The sequence below is a fragment of the Mobula hypostoma genome, chromosome 27 (genome assembly GCF_963921235.1).
Source record: "Mobula hypostoma chromosome 27, sMobHyp1.1, whole genome shotgun sequence".
NCBI classification, from domain to species: Eukaryota; Metazoa; Chordata; class Chondrichthyes; order Myliobatiformes; family Myliobatidae; genus Mobula; species Mobula hypostoma.
Window position 1 is genome coordinate 18,769,142 of NC_086123.1, and position 23,802 is coordinate 18,792,943.

Consider the following 23,802-nt stretch of genomic DNA (forward strand, 5'->3'; position numbering starts at 1 on the left):
ATTCTTCAAATTCCTGAAGAAGGTTAGAATCATAAAAATGTCATTTTGCCTTCATGGGCAAACTTTGGCTTTGAGTACTAGGTTCAAACCTTGAGTTAGACTTCTGACTTTGAGAAGGTTGCATGTGCTTTGGATTTGAATTCAGGCAGCATGTTCATCTTCTGCTTGTTGAAAATCATAGTGTTCTTTAAAGAGTGGGGGATACTCCCCTGTGCAAAAATTCTCTTCAATGTGAAAGTCAGAATAATATCCTCAACTAAATCAAGTGGCTTTTCCGCTTTGGATTGCTTATGTGATAGAATTGCATCATGATATTTGTTTACATCATATAAAGTAATTTTGTGGAGCTTTTGAAGTATTCTGAAATGTTTGAAAAGGTCTCCCAAGTTAAAATGAGAATGATCAAACTTAGTTTTGTATTCATCATAAAGTCAAATTTGAAATGCAGAACTTAAATCGGGCAAAAATTATTGTTGGCCTAGATAGTCTGAGGAAATGTCAGCAGGTTTGCCTGGAAAGTCCCAAACTTGCTGGTAGTTTTGTTTTAAATTATTTCCCAGCTGTCCTTCGATGTTAGAGACTTTGCCACCCGGAAAGTAAACTTGTGGAAGTTTTTGGAAAATCCGCCCACAAGTTTAGACCTGGTGCAGGACTGACAATCTCCTTCTGATTCAAATTTCTGATCATCTGGAATATTCAGAAACTTTTGCAACATTTTGAAGGGTTGACAGCTGACTAAATTCGTCAGGCTGGCTAAGCCAGTAGTGATGCCCTCTCTTGTCTTCGCAGCATTTCCTGAATAGAGCTTGTTAGGATAGGGAAGTGACTCTTTGCTGTCTGCATCATTTAGACATATAAGCTGTCCCCAGGTAATGAGCAGGTTTTTTTATATAGAGGTCTTAAAGTCAACTTGACACTTGTCAGGAAATATACAATCATCACTTGATATGGTAGACATACCTCCACAGTATTGTATCAAAATAATATCAAAAACACATAAAGCTGATTAAAAGTAGAGAGAGTAGATTTACTCCTCTGCTTTTTTTTCTCCAGTCCTGCCGAAGAGTCTCGGCCCGAAATGTCGACTGTACCTTTTTCCATAGATGCTGCCTGGCCTGCTGAGTTCCTCCAGTATTTTGTGTGTGTTGCTCAGATTTCCAGCATTTTCAGATTTTCTGATTTTCTCTTGTTAAAAGTAGAGTGGAAACTTGTTCTGACATTCAGAGAAATGAACGTACACTTTTGTTGGACTTTTTAAAATAAAGCAATGGAAGCTTACATGTATGTAAGGATGGGTATCCATACATATCCAGGAATTATGAATGCCTGACTGATGTGTACAGGTCACATAACATGACAGCAAAAGATTGTTAAGAAGCTGAATATGTCAGAAGTGGAAATCTGAAATAAGAACAAAATCTGCTGGAGTTACTCAGCAGGTCAGGTATCACCTCTGCAGAGGGGCAGAATTAATTTTTCAGGTCATTGGTTTTTAACAAATAATTGTAGGGAAATTGTTTATAACATAGTTAAATGCTTTTCAGAAACAGTGAATCAAGCAATTACTTTTTGTTGATTCAGAATGGGTGTTTATTGCCTTTCCAATCTTTAAGAAGCACTGAAGGATTTCAAAATGATGGCATAAATTATGCTTAACAAAATCTTGCAAACAACAGATGAAGTTAATAATTAATTTACATGGCGTTGGTGCAGGGATAAATCGTACTGAGGAATTGCTGGCTGTTCACAAATTAATTTGCATCTGAATAGATGGATTAAAACTCTATTTAGGATTTGAGAGACTTTGGAATATGTTGCATTTTCTTTACACAGATTTCAGCTTTCTACATTCCATTTTCTAGAATTCTTTGGTGAAACCCAAGTCTAATGCTGCCCAACTGAAAGTGTGCTTTGCTCAGACATTTAGTCATTGCCCCTAACATCACTGTCATTGTCTCTTGTAGCAAATTCTGATTGTCTTCACTGATGCAAAGCAGCTTACCTGTTTTTTTATATGAAGCACGATATAAAAGTAATTTATTGTGAAGCTAAGATCTTAATCTGATCGAGATAATATGATGAAATTTTGTATGTGAAGCTTGAAGCAATAACTTTCTGACTGCAAGGCTGCTGTATTATCAATTGATCAAAGTTGGTGAGATTGTTGTTGTACAGCAGTCATGATGGAATCTGCTTTTTTAAAAATCTATTGAAAATCCTGTGGAAACTATTGAGCATTGACCTTTCCAGTTGGTTTTCACATCTAGAGAGTCTGCTAAACTCAATGCAATTGCTTTCTCTCCTTTTCCAACTAAATAAATATGATAACCTTAAATCCAGTGAAGATTTTTGATGTGAAAAGATGATATTTTCTTATGAATGTATGGTGCAACTTTAAATCGGAAAATACATTTATTGTAGTCAGAATCATGGTGCAAACTTTATTTCATCTCAATAGCTCTGGGTTACAAGATAGTTACAACTAAAGGGCACTTTAGTTAAAACAAGTGCATAGAAATTTCTTTTTGCATATGGTGATGAAGCTTTGGAATTCTCTATCCCAGATGATTGTCGAGACTAGCTTTATTGGAAGTATTTAGATGGAGGTAGATAATTTATTGAAAGAATGAAGAATTGAGGACATGAGTAACTGGCACAGAAGAAGAGTTGAAACCAGTGCAGATCAGCCATGATTATGGAGTTGTACAGCATGAAAACAGCTCATCATGCTCATGCCAGCCTTTGTCCATTTACTCAATTCCCGTTTTCACATACAAGATCCATATGCTTCTATGCCTTGCCTGAGTAAATCTCTCAAAGTGAAGTGATTGTATCTGACTACACCACATCCTCTGACAATGAATTCCAGAAATCAACCATTCGAGTGAAAACAAAACTCTCCCCTGCATTCCCTTTTAAAAATACTCCTCACCTTTAAGGTTTGCTCTTTTTTTATTGAATAATATTGAACTATAGGCAGTCTTGAGGGACCAGGTAGATTACTCTTGCTCCTATTTTGTGTTCCAGTGCCTAAGAACAGGAATATTAGCCAAAATTTCTGGTGCACATCAGTTAAACTCAGGTTTGATCCGCCTGTAATGTCTGATGGTGTAATAATTTCATTATGCTTACTGTCAACAATCACAAATGAATAACGATATGCATGATTCTGTACAGACATTAATGTTCATGGAGCTGTACTCTGACAAGAAATCATTGTCAGTTAGACTTGAGGGGACATTATCAAAAGGATAAGTAACTTTTCAAAAGAAAATGGCAAGTATGATTTCAAGTAATTGCTATTTTTTCTTTCTCTTGTATATAGCATCTGTTGCTACCACACAAAAAGCATCATCTGGAGAGAAATCTTCAAGCACATCCACCACGGAGGCTCAGGAAGAACAAGTGTCTGACTTCAGAATTGGAGAACGCATCTGGGTAAATGGCAGTAAACCTGGTTACATCCAGTTCCTTGGGGAGAGTCAGTTTGCCCCTGGCCAGTGGGCTGGAATTGTTTTGGATGAACCAATCGGTAAAAATGATGGTTCAGTTGCTGGAGTTCGATATTTCCAATGTGAACCGTTGCGTGGAATATTTACAAGACCTTCAAAGTTGTCGCGAAGCCCGGTGGTAGATGGTGAAGCCAGTGGTTCACAGACTCGGGCAACATCTGCTTCCAGAGCAACATCACCCACATCTACGTCAGCCAGTGCTGCAGCAGCTCCGTCTACATCAACTGCACAAAAAGCTGCGCCAGGTGCAGCTCAGGATTCTGCAGCTATATCCAATCTCTTAAAAACGGGAAGTGAATCTGTGTCGAATCTCTCGGAAGCTGGTTCTGTTAAGAAAGGGGAACGTGAATTAAAAATTGGAGACAGAGTCTTGGTAAGTTTGCTGTGTATTTAATGTTACTCAAGTAATTTTCATACGACTTGCACAAAGCACAATTTATTGGAATGTTATGCTAATCTCTGCCTCACCACCTAACATTACAAAAAGCATTTCAGAATCTTGCCCCTTCCAACCCCTGGTGCTCACAAACTTCAAACTGCATCCTTGACCCAAAGTAACACTTGCTGAGAAAAATAGAAGCAGAGAATGTTGGAATCATCCAGCGGGTATGGCAGTTCATGTTTCAGGTCAAAGACTGTTCATTTGATACTGCATGAACCTGGTAAATGTTCCCAGCATTTCCTGTTTTTATTTCTGATTTCCAGCTTCTGTTTTTCACCTTGTGGGGACAAAGCTGGATATAGATTTGGCAATCATTTCAAAGTAAGTAAATATATAGAACAAAAGTTATCAAACTACTTTTAATATTCACAACCTAACTTTTTGTCATGATAATAAAGAAACCAGATCTATGTTTCTTCATTGTCCTGATCATATTGAAAAAGCTATCTCCAAACTATCTTCCAACGCATTTACCAACTATTAAAGGCATCTGTTAGTCTTGTGAGACCATGGATCTGCGCCTGGAAAGTCTTCACTCTCCAGGGCGCAGACCTGGGCAAGGTTGTATGGAAGACCAGCAGTTGCCCATGCTGCAAGTCTCCCCTCTCCACGACACCAATGTTGTCCAAGGGAAGGGCATTAGGACCCATACAGCTTGGCACTAGTGTTGTCGCAGAGCAATGTGTGATTAAGTGCCTTGCTCAAGGACACACACGCCTCCTCAGCCAAGGCTCGAACTCACGATCTTCAGGTCGCTAGTCCAATGCCTTAACCACTTGGCCACGTGATCTATTTACCAACTGCTTGTTAACCTAAGCCTGTAATACACACAAAATGCTAGAGAAACTCAATAAGTTGGGCAGTATCTATGGTGGGGAATAAACAGTCGACGTTTGGGGCTGAGGTCCTTCATCAGAACTGGAAAGGAAGGGGCAAAACCCAGAATAAGGAGGGGGGAGGGGAAGGAATACAAGCTGGTAGGTGATAGGTAAGATGGGTTGTGGGGAGGGAGGATGAAGTAAGAAACAGGTGATGGGTGGAAGGTAAAGGGACTAAAGAAGGAGGAATCTAACTGGAGAGAGCAGTGGACCTTGGAAGAAAGAGGAGGAGGAGGAGAACGCCAGGAAAGTGAAGTGTTACCTCAATTGGAAGGACTGTTTTGTGCCTCAAATGGTGGTGAGGGAGGAGTTGTAGGGGCAAGTGTAGCACTTGTCACGCTTGCAGTGATGTGCCAGGAAGGAGATCAGCGGGGAGGGATGAGAGGATATGGGAGTCATCTGGAGAGCAGACCCTACAGAAAGTGGAGAGGGAGGGAAAGTGGTAGGATCCTGTTGAAAATTACAGAAATTATGGAGAATGATATGTTGGATATGGAGGCTAATGGGGTGGTAGGTAAGGACAAGGGGAACCATGTCCCTGTTCTGACACTGGGAGGATGAGGTGAATGCAGATGTGCAGGAAATGGAGGAGATGCAGGTGAGGGCAGCATTGATGCTGGTGGAAGTTCTTGGAAAAGGAGATCATTTCAAGTGTTATGGAATTGAAAGCCTTATCCTGAGAAGGATATGATGGACATAGAGGAACAGAGAGAAAGTTATAGCATTTTTACAAGTGAGAGGGTGGTAAGAGGTGTAGTCAAGATAACTGAGAGTCAGTAGATTTGTAAGAGATGTCAGTGGATAGTCTGTTTCCAGGGATTAAGACTGAGATCAAGAAGGAAGAAGCGAGGTGTCAGCGATAGACCAACCAAATATGGTGGCAGGGTGGAAGTTGGGGACAAGTTTGAAATTGAAGAGCTCAACCCTGACTGTCTTTGTCTTTCTGTTAAATTTTCTCCAATGCCTTTGTGCTTATCCTTACCTCTATTTTCACCAGTATTAAAGGATGTTACAGGAATCCAGGCATGAGTTTGTGCTGGAGTATTGTCATACAATGCTTGCTGTCTAATTGAAATCTCAGTGTCAGTTTTGTCTCAATGCCATGCAGTGATCATTCACCCAAATGCAACACTGGGGTGTTGCCATCTAATGAGTATTGGAGTAAAACATCAACTCTGAACCATGCATTTTAAATGTCAAAGTGCTTTCCATTTTGTACCGATCTGACATATTTTGATATCTTGGATACAAACATGAAAACACTGTTAATCTACCTGATTTTGTATGTCATTTTCAAAAAAGATTCTGATGACAGGTCGTTTTTTTTTGAATGGTAGGGTTACTGCTTTTGAAAATTTAACATATTACAGTCAAAAATGATTGTTCTTTCCATTGAAAGAATATTAGCCTGCACAGATGATCTGTGCCTTATTGAATCATTGGCATTTTCTTTTTTGTTTTTCAGTTTATGATATGGTTTTCTCATATGGGTATTTATACTTGTAATGTACTTGTCACTTGCCTCCTGTAACTTTCGTCATTCTTGGCAGTCACCCAACTTTTCACTTCCCTATAATTTTAATCTTGATTTACTTTTTTGTTGGATCTGTGCTTTATAATTCAACAATTTCTTTCATAGCTGAAATGAGTTCATTTGCCCTGTCATTTTCCAATGTCAGACAACGATAGTTGGTAACAATGCACAGAAGTGATTTTCCTGATTCTGGCCACTATCATGCCTGTTCTGCATAGATATTCCTGCACTACACTTGGCTCCTCTAATTAATGGAGACAAGAAATCTTAATATGGCAAGTTCATGGTAAAGTGAGTGTAAATTGTAATTATAGAAATCTTTATCTCAGAAAGAAGCCATCCAGTCCATGCCTGAAGTCACAATTTTTACCAAGAGCCCAGGGAGTGTTGTTTTTCAGTTCACAGCATGAAACTGGATCAAGGGGTTTGTACACATAGTAGTTTATACTGCCTTTATCAGCTATGGTCCTAAAATTTAAACTATCATTGCTCAGCATATTTTCTTTACCAAATATCAGAGGGCACTCTATAATATGCATAACATTATAATGGAATGCAGACCTTTTCTAAAATAAACTATATATTTTTAAATAATTTTGCTTAAAGCATTTTCCTACATTCCATTGAATTTATATATGTATTGAAGGCTCCAGAGTCACATTGGTAAAGACAATATGCTGCAAGATGAATGTATAACTTACTCCTTTCATATTTCAGTTAGGAATCATCTATTGATAGAACAGTGTTCTTGGATCCAATTCACTGTATTCAACAATCCATATTGGGTCTTTTGGCAGCAACTTTGGAAATGTGTGCTGAAGGCTAATAGTGTCTTTATGAGTCAGCCTACTTGACTTTCAGTTATCACTTCTTCATTTGCAGGGCCATCAAAATGGAAAACAGATTTTTTTTTCTCTTTCAAATAAGCATGAAACATTGAATACTAATTGTGATATTAGCAATATTATATTTCATAGCCAAGGGGGATAAAAGCAGTTTGTTTGTTACTATGTTACAGTAGTAACTGTTGTTTAACATAAAGTAGACTGGCTTGGCTGTGAGATGGCCTGGGGTATCTGGAGGACAAAAAGGCACTACGTAAATCCAAACCTTCCTTCCATTTTCTCAAAACTTTCACCTTCCTGATATCCACCCCACTCACACCAATCAATCTACAGGCACAGAATATGTTAATACTGTGTCCTTAACATTGTGAAAAGTTGTCAAGTTATTCTGAATGCTCTATGTAGTTCAGAACTGGACCTTGTAAATTTGAACTGCAAGGTCTGATATAGCAACACATTTCTCTATCTTTGCCAATCTTTAAAATGAATGTAATAGCCTGAGACAAATCTAATCTGTTTTGTGTTGAGAAAATAGTCTCTTTATATTGCCTTGTATTTATTCCAGCTATCACACAGGCTGTTTAATATAGATTTGGCTTGCAGTTAGAAGTTGGAAAGTTAATTGATTTTGCTTTGACTTGGTTAGGGAAACTGATATTGCATTGCAACACCTCTCAGTTTACCTGGGATTTGCAGAGCATAGCAAAAGTGAGGAATTGGCATTTCTTACTTGTATACTTTATTACTTTCAGCAATGAGCTATTGAGGGTAATAGTCATACAGCATAGAAATGGCCATTCGGCTAGTCCTATATGTCTGTATTTAACCAATACCCTTCTCCATGTGCCAGTCCAAATACAGTACCTTTAAGTGTTGTTAATGTACCTGCCTCAACTACTTCCCCGGCAGCTCATTCCATATACTGACCACCTTCTGAGTGAAAAAGGTTGCCCATCGGACTCCTATTAAAATCTTTCCCTTCTCATCTTAAACCTATGTTTCTCGTTCTTGATTCAACACCACTGGGGGGGATGGGGGAAAAGACTGTGCACATTGGAATGGCACTAACCCTTGGGGTGCACCACTAGTCACAGGCCTCTAGTGCATTTTTTTTTAAAAAAAACTTCCATTGTCACGCTCTGCTTCATGCCATCAAGTCAACTATGCATCTAATTAGCTCAGTCTCCCTAGATTCCATACGATCTAACATTCTGTTGCAGCCCACAGTACAGAACCTTATCAAAGGTCTTATTGGTCCATATAGACTACATCTACTGCTCTGCCCTTGTTGATGCACTTGCTAATGAGGTTAGTGAGAAGGATCTAACCTCACTACTTTTCGCTGACAAGGTGTGAATGTAGCTCTTGCCGATGTCTTGAAATTCCTAATTCCTTGGGGTGTACTTGGCATAAGTTACCATCAGTGCTTCATATAGTAATGCAAATTATGTTGCATGGTGGAGTTATATATGCAATTATATATAATATGAAATCTCTAAAACTGCAAATACTTTTGGGATTTTGCTTTAAAAGTTTTTTTTGCATGAAAGGAAATATAGTTATATTTGTTTGATGAACTCCATTTCAAGTATTTCAACTGTAAGCCTTAAAAGATGAGGAATATTGTTGGTCATCCATAGCTTATTTTACTATGTGTGTATATATAATGATATCAAAGTAGTGTAGTATTCCAGCAGTTGACTGGGTAGAATTTGCATAAATGTGCAGAGACTGGGCAAGTTGTTCGGTTTCTCTGGAGTGAAGTTTGATTGCTACTGAATGAGTAAGTGCTCTTAAAATCAATTTGTCATCTATGATCTATTGTATCTAAGAAATTTGTGTTCAGTGGTGAAAAGGAAGTGGTGATATTATAGTAAGATGTGTATTTGTGCAATCAGGCTGTAAGATAAACATGAATTAGGGTTCATGTTCATGTGATACTATCTTTTTTGTACTAATGTGCTTGGAACAGTATTATCATAACCTGCAACCTGGAATCATAAGACTGGGTTAACTTGCTGCAAGGCAGTATCCTCTATTTAATGAAAATGCAATTCTGTAGCAGTACTTGCTTGTTCTAGACAGATTTGATTCCAAACTGGTCTGAGACCAAATGCCAGGGAGTTAGGATATAGAGAGAATGTACTTGGGTTTCCAGGGTGTGATTAGTGGTGTCCTCCAAGAATCCAGGCTGGGATCACAAGTATCCTTTAATTTATTATAACCTGGATCAAGCAATAAGGGGAACCCATTTAAGAACAACTTGCAAACACAAGGAAATCTGCAGATGCTGGAAATTCAAGCAACACATTAAAAAATGCTGGTGAACACAGCAGGCCAGGCAGCATCTATAGGAACAGGTACAGCTGACATTTCGGGCAGAGACCCTTCGTCAGGACTAACCGAAAGAAGAGATTGTAAGAGATTTGAAAGTGGGAGGGGGAGGGAGAGATCCGAAATGATAGGAGAAGACAAGAGGGGGAGAGATGGAGCTAAGAGCTGGAAAGTTGATTGGCAAAAGGGATACGAGGCTGGAGAAGGGAGAGGATCATTGGACGGGAGGCCTAGGGAGAAAGAAAGGGGGGGAGGAGCCCAGAGGATGGGCAAGGAGTTATAATGAGAGGGACAGAGGGAGAAAAAAGAGAGAAGAAAAAGGGAAAGAAAAAAATATAATAATAAATAAATAAGGGATGGGGTACAAAGTGGGGGTGGGGCATTAACGAAAGTTTGAGAAGTAGTGTTCATGCCATCAGGTTGGAGGTTACCCAGATGGAATACCAGAACAACTTGCAAGTGTTGAAGCCACTGGATCATCTGGTTTACCTCATCAAACCGGCCCTGGCATTATCCAACCAAGAGACTCTTCAGACATATTAATTATAATGGTCTTCAAGGCAATCCAAGTGCTATACATCCTGTTATTCAGGGTTTAAAGTTTGAAGTTACCTTCTACCTTAGGCCACAAACTTATCAATCACCCCTGATGAGTTATTAACTTCAAACTTTCTGCATAATCAGAGTTGAACTGCATGTGCATATAAGGAGAGCTGTACAACTCATCTCCTTCTACCTTAGGCCACGAACTTATCAGTCACCCCTGCTGTGGACACTTTCTGGAGGTCCAAGATCTGTATGCTCCATGACTGCTGGACTAAGTGTGTAAATGTAGGAGGGGACTATGTTGAAAAATATGTGCTAGGTTTTCTAGAATTGACTCCTTCTACCTTGCGCCACAAACTTATCAATCATCCTTCATAGTTGTGCAAAATCTTTGGTTTTGCTTACTGTAATGTTAAAAAAATGCAAAGACTGCAATGCATATTCACCAAAATGTGACCAATACCTTAAACATTGAACAATAAATTGAGATTACATTTGCTAAATTTGTATTCACTAAAATATTAATATTTAGGGATTGATATGATTGAGATTCTTAGTACCTTGAATGGAATGAAATGAATAGAGAGATTCTTTCTGCTCATTGGAAGATTGGGACAAAAGTATGAAATCAAGAGCTGGCCTTTTAAGGGTGAAGTTTAGAAACACTTCTTCATACAAAGGGTAGTAGAAAGTTTTTTAAAAAAACCACACTGGTCAAAAAAACTCAATCATCTAAATGCCAAAAGTATTAAAAAGTTTACAGAGCTAAAGAGTATACTGTTCATGAAGGTAGTGTGCTTTATTAGGCAGAGTTTTGTGGAATAGCAGAATATTTTGGAGGAGGTGAGTGGCTTACACCTTTCTCTGTATTATAATCTGCTTCAGGTCCCTTATTTTATAATGTTTATTCAGCAACCCAGAATAGAGAAGTTGTCTGATTCTGCACATGACTGAGCCATGATGCAAACAGTTGAGGGAAGCACATAAAATTATGGTTGGGACCCACTGGTTTTGGAAGTGAAGTAAGTGCTCCCTGACAGCTTGGCAGTAAACCAATAAGTCAGCTGAGTGTACACTAATAGTCCAAAATTAACAGGAATGGGTTATGTTATCCTTGCCTTTCAATTTCAAGCCCTTGTGTTCTTCAGATTGCTGAAAAAACATGCTGATAATGGTGCAAGTCTGGGACTTTGGTGACTGAGCAAATTAATAGTCTAGCCCAGTAGTTCCAAACTTTTTTGCATTATCGCTCCCTTGGGTCCCAGACCACATCCCCAGAGCCCACCTTTCCCTTTCCAACCATTACATAAAAACTATAAAAGAATTTAATTTAGCTTGTCCAGTGAAAGAAAATAGGAACTGCAAATTTAAAGCAGTGACAAATAATTGCAAGATTCATTGAAAACTATTTAAAGCTATAAATAAAATCATTTTATTTAATTACAGGAAAAACAATTTTCATCAACAATTTTACAACGTACATTATTGGTCCAACTATTCACTATTTCATTGCTTTTTCACCTTTCAACGTGATGCATGGGCTTGGTGCAGTGATACCAGCTTCTCAACATCAGGTTGAATGTCTCTCAGAAGGAGTCTCAGATTCCTACGTTCAGTAATTTGCAGTTTGTTTCATTGCTTTGAATAAAGTTGGGCGACTGCACTGAAACCACGCTCCACTAAATTAGGTGTTGAAAAGGTAACAAAATCCTTTTTCCCCGGTGCAGAAGAGCGTTCAGAAATTTCTTTCTGTAACCAAAAGTCTTGATATGACTTTTTTTTTATGAACCTCTGCTTCAACTCAGAGTCATTTTGCAGCAAAATCAGTTCTTCCTTCATCCTTCCTTGTTAATCCCTTATTCAGGAGAGTTCAGGAATGGATTTATTACCCAATCTGGAATTTGGATTGAGAAGATCCTGAAATCTCTCTGACATGTCTTTATGCAGCTCACAGGATGGGTGCAGGATACTTGAAGACCATCATCTAGTGTTCTTTCTTTCTCTTCCAACTCAGAGAGGCTCAGAAATTGGGGGGAGAAATGCTACATCCAATGTTGCACTAAAATAGGGCTATCTTGGATAAAATGTGGAGATTGCTGATTTGATTTTGATAAGGTTCACATCATTTTCTTACAATTGAAGATTGATTTCAAAACTTAGTTGTCAGAATTACTCGCAATGTCATGGCTAATATTCTTGAGTTGATTACTGAATAAAGCATTTGAATCTTAAAGGAATTTTATCACAGTTTCAAAAAGCATCTAAAGCAGTTCCCTTTTGAGAGCCACTTGACTTCAGCATACGAATGGTTCTTCATGCTCAATACAAAATAGTCTCACAAAACAATTTCTCAAAATAGTCAAATTGAGAACAATTCATTGAAAGGGACATGATTTTATTTACTGCTGTGATAACAGTATTTAATGATTTATGTAGCTGATCACTTAAGTTTTTTGCGACAAAATGTTGCCTGTGAATTACACCATGAATGTAATTATGTCAGGTACAGCTTTCCACAGTGATGCCCTGTCATTGATGATGCCCCAACTGTTGTACAAGCAAGAATGTTGATGAGCGTAATGGTCTCTTTGTAAAATTACTCAACAACCCAAAATATTGACTTCTTTTCGTATCTGTTTCTAGTGTCCCTTGCAAATGACAACTCTTGAACCATGCTTTCATCTTTCATGAAGCCAACATAACCAAGAAACAAAGATTCTTTTCTGTTCATTTCAGTTCTGGTCAACTCATTACAGGAAGGATGTGGATACTACAGAGAAAGAGTGCAAAGGAGATTTACAAGGATGTTGCCTGGATTGGAGAGCATGCCTTATGAGAATAGGTTGAGTGAACTTGGCCTTTTCTCCTTGGAGTGAAGAAGGATGAGTGGTGACCTGATAGATGTGTATAAGATGATGAGAGGCATTGACCATGTGGATAGCCAGAGGCTTTTACCCCTGGACTGAAGTAGCTAACATGAGGGGGCATAGTTTTGAGGTGCTTGGAAGTAGGTGCAAGTGGGATGTTGGAGGTGAGTTTTTTACACAGAGAGTGGTGGGTGGATGGAATGCACTGCCAGTAAAGGTGGTAGAGGCGGATACAATGGGGTCTTTTACTCGACTCCTAGATAGGTACACAGAGCTTAGAAAAATAGAGGGCTATGCAGTAGGGAAATTCTGGGCAGTTTCTCGAGTAGGTTATTGATCGGCACAAGATTGTAGGCCAAAGGGCTGTAAATGTGCTGTAGATTTCTATGTTCTTTGTTCTATTCATTTCCTGGCAAATTTGACTCATCCAACTGCTGAGCAAATCCTGTTGTACTAAGTATGTTGCACAGTGTGTCTTCCACATTCTCAAACATTTCATCTATTTGTCTTTTGAACAGAGTTGTTGCTGAGCAGAATCACTTTAATTATTTAGTCTGGTGATTTACACCAAACCATACTCAGAACCTCCCTTACTGCTGGCAAAATCAGTTTTTCTCCAATTGTATTGGGCTTTCCAGATTTAGCAAATGAGCAGTGAAATGTTGTATGAAGCACACAAGCCATCATTGTTTTGGTGTAAAGTGAAGGTAAGCATGGTTTAAAGTGTTTTCAGTTTCTGAAAATGTTCACAAAGTGACTGAAAATAAGCCAAGTTCTCATTTGCTTTATCAGAGTATATTCTCTCCAAATATTTAAGGAGCCAGGACAGTTTCATTGTCTCATTTGAAAAAATAAATCACGCAGCAGTTGCATTGGCTCTTGTTGGTTGCTTGGTGCTGGTACAAATCCATATTTCCGATACTCCACACTGTACTGTCTACACTTTTTCATTTGGTCTGCTTCTACCATTTTCATTATGGATTAACGACCATGGTTGTTACCTATTGTGTAAGTCCAATCTCGAGCACTGCGATCAATAAAGGGAAACGTTATTATACCATCATAGCTCAAGCAAAACCGATATGAAGGTACCTAAAGTGGGGCAGCAATATTTCTGTTTAGTTGTGGGCCTGAGAAATGCTGTCAAGACCATTTGAAAGAGTAGATTCTGAACTTTACCCCATTGAAAGCCATACGTAAAATCACAGGAATTATGTTACTGCATTATCTCCTTCTGCCTGAGGAGTGACTTGGATCCACTCTTAATTTGCCTACCAGAGCATCAGGTGCACAACAGATGCCATCTCACTGGCTTTTCACTCAATCCTGGAACTTCTGGACAGCAATGATTCATATATCAGGATGTTCTTTATCAACTACAGCTCAGCATTCAGTACCATCATCCCCTCAAAAATAACCAATAAGCTTCAAGACCTTGGCCTTAATACCTCCTTGTGCAATTGGATCCTTAATTTCCTGGACATCAGTCAGTTCAGATTGGTAGCAACATCTGCTCCATGATCTCCATCAGCACAGGTGCACCACAAGGCTGTGTACTTAGCCCCCTGCTCTACTCACTTTATACTTAATGACTGTGTAGCTAAGCACAACTCGAATGTCATATTCAAGTTCCCTGACAACATCACTGTCGAAGGCCGAATCAAAGCTGATGATGAATCAGCATACAGGAGGGAGATTGAAAGTCTGGTTGAGTGGTGCCATAACAACAACCTCTTATTGTTATGCAAGACTAAGAAACTGATTATTGACTTCATTAAGAGGCAACCAGAAGTCCATGAACCAGTCCTGATTGGAAGATCAGAGGTAGAAAGGGTCAGCAATTTTAAATTCCTCAGTGTTATAATTTCAGAGGACTCAGCAGGCAAGTACAATAATGAAGAAACATGGCAGCGCCTCCACTTCCTTGGGAGTTTGTGAAGATTTGGCATGACATCTAAAACTTCGACAAATTTTGTAGAACTGTAGTGGAGAGTATATTGACTACCTGCATCACAGCCCGGTATGGAACGCAAACACCCTTGAAGAAAATCCTACAAAACATAGTAGATACAGCCCAGTCCATCTTGTGTGAAGTACACCCTACCATTGAACATATCTACACAAAGCATTATTGCAAGAAAGCAACGTCCATCATCAGGGACCCCAACCACCTAGGACATGCTTTCTTCTCACTAGGAAGAAGGTACAGGAGCCTCAGGACTCAGACCACCGGGTTCAGGATCGGATATTACTCCTCAACCACTGGGCTCTTGAACTAAAAGGGGATAACTTCATTCAATTTCACTTGCCCCATCATTGATGTGTTCCCAGAAACCTATGGACTCACTTTCAAGGACCCTTCATCTCATGTTTTCTATATTTATTATTATTTCTTTCTTTTTATATTTGCATAGTTTGTTGTCTTTTGCCCAACTGGTTACTATTCTATTATGGATTTATCGAGTAAGCCCACAGGAAAATGAATGTCTTGTGTTCTATATGGTGACATATATGTACTTTGATAATTTACTTTCAACTTTGATTAGAGTATGGGAATCGTACAAGCCAACAAGTAGTGAACAGCAATAATGTGCAGGCTGAGCCAGAGGTAACACAATTTCTTCAGGCCAGATTTCTCATGATATGCCAAATATAGAAGTGTCACATTGCTTTTCAACAACTATAGCACACTTAGAGCAAAGTCTAGGAGAATGGTGGGTTAGCAAGAGATGAGGTGATTACGTGATCATTGTAATCAACTATGAGGCACTGAGGATCAAATGCTTATAATCAGTAATTCATTTCTTCAATTATGCCTGTTATTCCTCAGCTGCCCAATTTGCTATTGAGCACCCCCTTTAACTTTATCACCCCCCCCCCCCCCAGGGGCTGATATCACCCACTTTGGGAGCCACTGGTCTAGCCTAACTTGTACAATAGAATAAGGATAAATTAAAGTAATACAGAGAAGTTCATGGGGAAAGAAAAATTGGATTAAAAGATACATAAAGGAAATATACAAGAAGCTTTTAAAAACAGAACTTTCTATTTTAAAAGAAACTAAGGACTCATTGCATGCCATTGACTGCTTTCCTCTTCTAGAGAAAATGAGTGATATTGCCAGTGTGTAAATCTCATCCTTAAGACGGTCCTTCTGTGTCAAGGTAAATCGTTTTAATGTTTATGTATTGCTGGCAAATCTATCAATTATTCATCATCCTTAAGTTCCCCTTGAGAAAGTGGTGGTGGTAAGCTGCTTGTTTAAATTGCTGCAGTGAAAATCTTCTGTCAATGTGTTGGCAGGTAGTTGCAGGAACTTGATCCAATGAAGATGGAGGAACTAGTCTGGTTACATATGACTCAGTAGTTGCGGCTTGGGGGAGTGGGGTGCTGTGATTTGCTTATAATTATGTTACTGTTCTTGTCCTTTTTGGTGGTAGGAGTCATGGATTTGGGAGCTGCTATTTGAAGAATTGCTTCAGTGTATTTTGTTGATGCTACTAAGGATTGCCAGCGTCATTCATGGGGAGTGAATACATAAGCTAGTGGACAGGTTGTCAAATATGAGGGCTTCTTTGTCCAGGATGGCACTCTGCATTGAAGTTTCCTATTTTTGATCTGGTGATGGTTTTGTGGAATGTGGGATGGAAGATATTGTTGAAAATGTTTGGTCTAGCATTCTGTCCTTGGGAATCCCAACAGCCTTCATGTGTGATTGACCTTCCTTTTTATGGTTGCTATGAACCCAGCAATTGAAGTGTGTTTCTCATCAACCACATTGACTTCAGCTATGCTCATGTTCCCTGGTTCAATGCTTGTCAGTTGTGGCATATCAGGGGTAGTCATCCTTGCCACATCTCTGTACTTCAGCTTAATGGTCTATATTGGGACACCAATGCTCTGTTCTGCAAATCACTGACCAGTCGTTACTGATAGCATGATCAATATCTCTTTTCAATCAACAAGGTAGACTGACTGGACAGTAATTATCCTGATTGACTTGGGCCTGGTTTATGTGACTGGGACCACAGTGTCAGATAGATGCGTGTGTTATAGCCGTAATGGAGCAGCTTTGTAAGGGTCATGTTTTGTTCACTTGCTTATCACAATATAACTAAATTGAAATTAATATTAGAGAGGCTTTTGTTTAGTCATTATTTCATGGTATTTGTTCTAAAGTCCACTGGGGAGACCATAGTTTATGGCTTGCTTTAGTTTTCATTTGGCATTGAGGCACATACTAACCATTTGATGTCATCTAGTTCTATCTCAGGATTCTGTTTTGAGCTCATGGTTCCCAGTGCAATAAAACTACATCCATTTTTGTTTTCCCTTTCTTATGGGATGTGGCTTTTGCTGGCAAGACCCTCATTCGTTATTTATCCCTGATTGCCCATGAACCAGTGGTGAGCTATAGTTTAGAGTCATTGCATTCTTTTTGATGAAGTTTCTGCCATTGTCATTGGGAAGGGATTGAGGATTTGTATGCAGTGACGATGAGGAATGGGTGATTTATTTCTTAAGCCAGGAGATAATTTTGTGGCATCAACTTCATCTTGTATGTGATGTTGTCCCATGCACCTGCTACCTTTGTCTTTAATTATAGAATTTTCAAGTTTGTGATGTAATCCTAGGGGACTGTGCTGTGCTTTGTTTTTATTGTTCTCCAACATTACCTCTTCCCCCCACCCCGGCTTTTATTTGTATGTTTGCTTAACAACTTCCTGTGCCAGGCACTCTCAGGAATCCCTTTTTCTCAATGCTTGTATGCTTGTACATAGGGGGATTTACAACATGCAAAACTTGTTGCGAGTGAGGGATAACCAAGAAAAGGCAATAACTTTCCACTTCCCTATGGCATTGGGTGTACCCTATCCTTCAGAGCAACAAGTTTAAGGAATCCCCTTCCTCTTTCTACTGTCACGTTTGTAGGTTTTCTGACATCGTGCAAATCTTGAAGAACCATTCTTACAGAAATAACACAGCAATTTGTCAGTAACAACCCTGCCATATTACATTCCCATGAGACTTCCCAACGAAACCATTTTTTATTGCAACATTTATTCATAGAAATAGTCACTAGAATTAATTACACATAAAGATGCTTACAAATATGCAACCAGCTCATAGTAACATGTTTAAGTCTGGCAATATTGAGAGAGATCAGGTAAACCATTTGAGCAAAGTGTTAAAGTGAACATACATCTTCTGCCTCTTTAGTTGCTTGGTGTCTACAGGGACATAATCCTTTGGTTGAAATGAGTTGTTGCAGGAAATTGCTCTGAAGTGCCAGTTTTTGCCCTTGTGGAAATTACTAACTTATTGGCTAACTTCCACTGGCATTTTTACAGCTGCACTTCACTAATGGGCTCTGTGTAGAGTTTAGAAATGGATGATCGATGGGCTGTGTTCACAGCTTTGAACTTGGGTTTGTCAGCTGTTTTCTTAGCAGTTTTGAGTCAGCGTTACTGTACTACAGATGTGTATGTAGGCCCCACTGCTGAGTTAGAATTTGGTTGAGTTCAGTTTTCTGAATAATAATCTGGGAAGTGGATGACTACAGCATACTTTCTATGGCAAGTTGCCCTAGAATGTACTGTACTGGAAAATTGTGGAACAGAGTGGATTTTAGCAGCAATACAAAGGTTATCCTGAGGTTAGAGAGACAATGAAATTGGATAAGCTGCTTGTTTTGCTTGGGCTGCAGTCAGTCACTGAAGAGACCGAGAGTTTCCCACACTGGTGAAGACATTATATTCTGGCAAGATTGAAGGCACTATATGTTCTGGGATATTCGAGGCACTGTTCCTAAGGAGGAACAGTATTCAAGGTGCAAGATATTACAGACCTGGAGATAGTACAAATAACTAAATTATGGCTGATTTTTATTCTACAGAATGACGACTTTGGGGCACTTTGTTCTAGCAATATAATGCTGAGCTCAGTTCAATTAGCATTTTATATTTTTAGTTATTCACTCTGTCAGTAGGCTTGAAGCTGTATTATTGTGTACTCCAATCACAAACAAGAGAAAATCTGAGCAACACACACACACACACACACACACACACACACACACACACACAAAATGCTGGAGGAACTCAGCAGGCCAGGCAGCATCTAGGAAAAGAGTACAGTCGAAGTTTTTGGCTGAAACCCTTTGACAGGACTTATGGTGTACTGACACTTTTAAGACCACAAGGTTTCATTAATACGTAGATTGAGGTTGCTATGAAACCAGTTGTTTGAAGTCGTCGTTAGGTCGCATCTGGAATTTCCAGTTGGCGGATGATTTCCCTCCATGCTGCTCTGACATGTTGGGAAATCATGTTCGTGGCAGGTTACAGCAGTGATTTGCCTTTGCCTTCTGCTGGGTGAGAAAGAGATTACCACCTCTTGTAGTGGATGACCAGGACGTCTAAGTGCCTTGTCGTGCTCCTAGCGCTCCACAACGCCTGCTGGCCTGCCTTCTTGACCGTTGGACCATTAATTGGTCTCTTCCGCTCAATCTGCCATGGCCAGACTTAACACGCTGGGATAGGCAGATCCCCTACCTCACCGAGGGTCGAAGACCCATCGACTACCCTCACCTAGTTTGGCCCGTCTGCCGAGACAGTTTACCGGGGTGTGGCCGCTGCGAGTGAACTTTATTTGGCAGTTTCAGACTACAGTGCAACAATTTAGATTTAAAGGTTGTGTTATAACTGTGCCAAACATGATATCGATGCATGACAGGCATGCAATTACAGACAGCCCAACTTCTAGGCAGCAATGTCTACCAATGAGCTCGCATGATATTATTAATTTCAAAAATCTGACACATATTTGTTCTTACAAATGACAGAACTCATCCCTCTCTCTTCACTTTTAATAGTTAGTCTTTCTTACCAGCCTAATTTTTTTTGATGGCATTTATTACAATAATGTGGAACTTTTGTTTATTTTCTAACTTGTGTTATTTGGCCCAGTTGTCTATGCCACATTTAAGTTCTATGTGAGCTAAAATTTAAGCAGAGCAACACACACACAGTGTTGGAGGAACTTAGCAGGCCAGGCAGCACCTAGGAAAAGCATATAGTCGGAGTTTCGGGCTGAAACCCTTCGGCAGGATTTCCAGCATCTGCAGACTTTCTCTTGTTTCAAATTTAAGCAGCCTGGTTTTCAGAGCACATTTGAAGCAAATTTTTGGTGAACTTGTTTACAGAAGCACACGTGCACTTTATCATGTACAGTAATACAAAATGGAATATTTAGCTTGGCACCGGGTTAAGAAAGACAGAGGGCAGCTTTATATTTTTTGTACTGTAATTCATCTTTGCTTACTAATGAATTAATCTTTGATCTAATTGTCCATCCTGTCTCATTCAACGTTTGGAATCAATGTAAACTAATGTTAATTATGGACCACACGGATTCAGTCTCTTTAAAGTTCAAAGATCAAAGTAAATTTACTATCAAAGTATGTAAGTGTCACCATTTACAACCCTGAGATTCATTTTCTTTCAGGCATATTCAATAAATCTCTGGAATAATAACTATGAAAGAATCAATGAAAGACCACCCAAGTTGGGTGTTCAGTCAGAATGCAGAAGACAACAAACTCTGCAAATACAAAAAGAAGGAAATAATAAATAAGCAGTAAATATCTAGAACATGAGATGAAGAGTCCTTGAAAGTGAGTCCATTGGTTCTGGGAACATTTCAATGATGGGGCAAGTGAGGTTATCCCGTTTGGTTCAAGAACCTGGTGGTGTGAGTTCTGAGGCTTCTTTACCACCTTCCTGATGGTAGCAGCGCGAAGAGAGCATGTCCTGGGTGGTGGGGTTCCCTGATGATGGATGTTGTTTTCCTGCCATAGTGTTTCAAGTAGATGTGCTCACTGGTGGGAAGGGTGTTATTGTGATCAACGAGCCGTATCCACTACGCTTTGCAAAATTTACCATTCAAGGGCATTGGTGTTTCCATACCAGGCTGTAATGCAGGCAGTCAATGTACTCACCATGTAACAGCTTTAGAAGTTTGTCAAAGTTTTAGATGTCGGGCCATATCTCCGCAAACTCCTCAGGAAGTAGTGTCGCTGCTGTGCTTTCTTCATAATTGCACTTGCGTGCTGGGCCCAGGTCCTCCAAAGTAATAACGCAGAGGAATTTAAAGTTAAATTACTGTTGATTTTTTTAAAACCAAAATTTAACAAGGTTCAATGTGTATGAGCAGGAAATATCTGGGTAGTTCTTATTCTGGGGATCCAGAGAGCTAGACTGAACTTTATAGCTGAACTGGAAGAAAGAAATGGTCCATTTTCACACTGGTATTTTCAACTAATATGTCAGTGAATCTTGTTAATGAGGGAATTTCCAAAAGATACAATTGAAGTGTGCTGATAATAAAATAAGTGTGATTGATGACAGCTATAGGATAGCCATCTGCTTATTGGTCTTCATTTTGTTTCTTTTTAATACTTGGAGTGCAAAACTTTTCATTACTTGTGATATTTTTGTTCACTCTTGGTCAATTTTATAATTATCTTGGTCTGCATCGTGTTCATTGTCACCTCAGAAATTCAGGGCCTCCTACCGTCTCAATAGCCTTGTATGGCTAAGAGAATAGCATAAATTAGGTAGTCTTTATACATAAACAATTTTCAATCTGCAGGATTTTGGCAGCTGCTGAGAATCAAACAAAACTAACCGTAAAATTCATCATTGTTTAACATCCTTCATTTTATGATCTCTCGACATCTCCAGTTAAGCAGCGTAACCCCTCACTTAGCTTTTGTTTTCGGTTCCTGATCTCTGAGTGTTTTTCTCTCTCTCAAGGAATTTTCAATTGTAAAGGAAATTGATAGCTTGGGGGTAGTGTTGAGCGATGGCAGGCAGATTTTTAATTCTTGTCAGCAGCATCTTTTCTGGAACTCTGGTGTCATTTCAAATTCTCGTTAATAATATAACCGCCTGAGGCTGTGACAATATATTATAAATAAACATGACTTGCTTTAAGCATCGTGTTTCCTTTTGACACTTCTGTGGCCTAAATTTATTTTAGAACATTTATTACAACTGGATTTACATTATTAAGCAATGCATTTTTATTGATTTGGTCATTTAATTTTGATATTGATTACTCTTTGACTTTAAACTTAATCAATTGCCTACACAATATGTGCCCAACATCCTCCAAAGCAAAATAACATGAAGGCACTCTAACAACTACTGTAGGAAAACTTGCTGTCAAGCATCATTAACTTGACTTTCTGGTCCTGTTCTCTTTCATCTTTCTGTTTTTTTTTTAAATATATATATCAACAACCAAATTGCTTTTCTTTCAGATTACTGATAAATCATCAACATGGGTCCCAATAAATAAGAATATGCTATTCCATTCCAACATTACCGGCTTTAAAGTTTAATGATGGAACTGGCAAATTATAAATCTTTACTTGATTATTGCTGATCCATTAGACTTGTAACAATGATCAGGGAGGCACAGAGAGAATCTGTATTTGCTGGCAAATAACCTTTATTGTCTCAACTAAAAAGCACGTGGGTTCTCAAACTTAACTACCTGTGTGCACACCCACTGTAATTCCCTGATCCTCCATGAACAGTCAATGAAGAGAAAAGGTATCACCCGGAAAAGGAGTCTATGCTGGCCCGGCGTTCCTCATGGTCCCAAACTCCACGTGTCTATGGGGTCCTCCTCATCTACAATGGTTGGTCTCTGGTTGCTGGAGAGTTATCGCCATTGCGCACTTGGAGCTCCTGACTCTTATAGTGTTCCTCATCAGGTGAAATGAGAGATCTCCAGCCCATTGGCTTATGGTCACCTGAACCTCCTGGGTCACCTTCTTACTGGCTCTAGTCCAGGGCTACAACCAACATTGTTCTATATTTCAGACCCCAGCCTTGTGTATTTGTTCCTTTCAACTCTGGCTGTCCAAACCAGCAAACTAGGCAATCCAGACACTGAGTCTAATGAGATTATAGATAGCTCCTTTGATAGTCCTGGCACTTTACATAATAAATGGCTACTCATCTAAGAATAGTTTTAGGTTTAGCGGTTAATTACATGAAGCTACTTGTGTCCACATTTAATTGCTCTGATTAGATTAACCCAGAGCAAGAATTAGCCTAGAGTTCACAGAATGGTTGCGGGGAGGGGCAAAGTCAGTTGGTTTGTCTGCTTCCCCTGGTGGTTTTGCTGGTTAGTCTTAAAATAAAGTTTTAATTTCTGTTAAAGTGACTCCAGTGATGTGCAAATATATGCATGGTTACATATTGGGGTTTTGTCATGTAGAAGGGGAGAATATATCATTACAAAATTTCAAGGAGGCCCTTTTATTTGTAATTCTATTGCAGTAACTTTAGGTCTGAAGTTGAACTTTAATATTAATAATTTTGGTAGTTATTGCAAATAGTAAAAAGTGCAGATGCTGTATATAACACGGATCTGATCCATCATTAGATTTAACCAAAGGTTTTTCTTGAAAAGTACTAACTTTTGATGTTTGTTTGGCATTTCTGTAGGTTGGTGGTACTAAAGCAGGAGTGGTGCGCTTCTTAGGAGAAACTGATTTTGCTAAGGGGGAATGGTGTGGAGTGGAACTGGATGAACCCCTCGGAAAGAATGATGGAGCTGTGGCTGGAACAAGGTTTGCTTTGTTTAAGACTGAGCTCTTTGAAACCATGTCATTTGTGAAGCATCACACAATTTTCACAATGGAGATTAATAGTTGACAATCTTGAAGGTTATAAATTGAGATATGTAGCTACACGTTTGTTTCGAACTGTATGTTGAAAGAATAATTCATATCACAGGATATGTTTGCATGTTATGCTTTATTTTCA

At 39.1% G+C, this 23,802-nt stretch overlaps 1 protein-coding gene across 7 annotated transcripts in view; it reads left to right on the forward strand.

Annotated features, from left to right (window-relative positions):
• clip1a (CAP-GLY domain containing linker protein 1a) overlaps positions 1-23,802 on the forward strand; it is a 153,988-nt gene that overhangs the window by 42,427 nt on the left and 87,759 nt on the right. For all 7 annotated transcript variants that reach the window (XM_063034136.1, XM_063034133.1, XM_063034135.1 and 4 more), the window contains exons 3-4: positions 3,326-3,885; positions 23,482-23,606. In XM_063034136.1, coding sequence (XP_062890206.1) covers positions 3,326-3,885; positions 23,482-23,606 — 685 coding nt within the window. The remainder of the gene's footprint in view (positions 1-3,325; positions 3,886-23,481; positions 23,607-23,802) is intronic.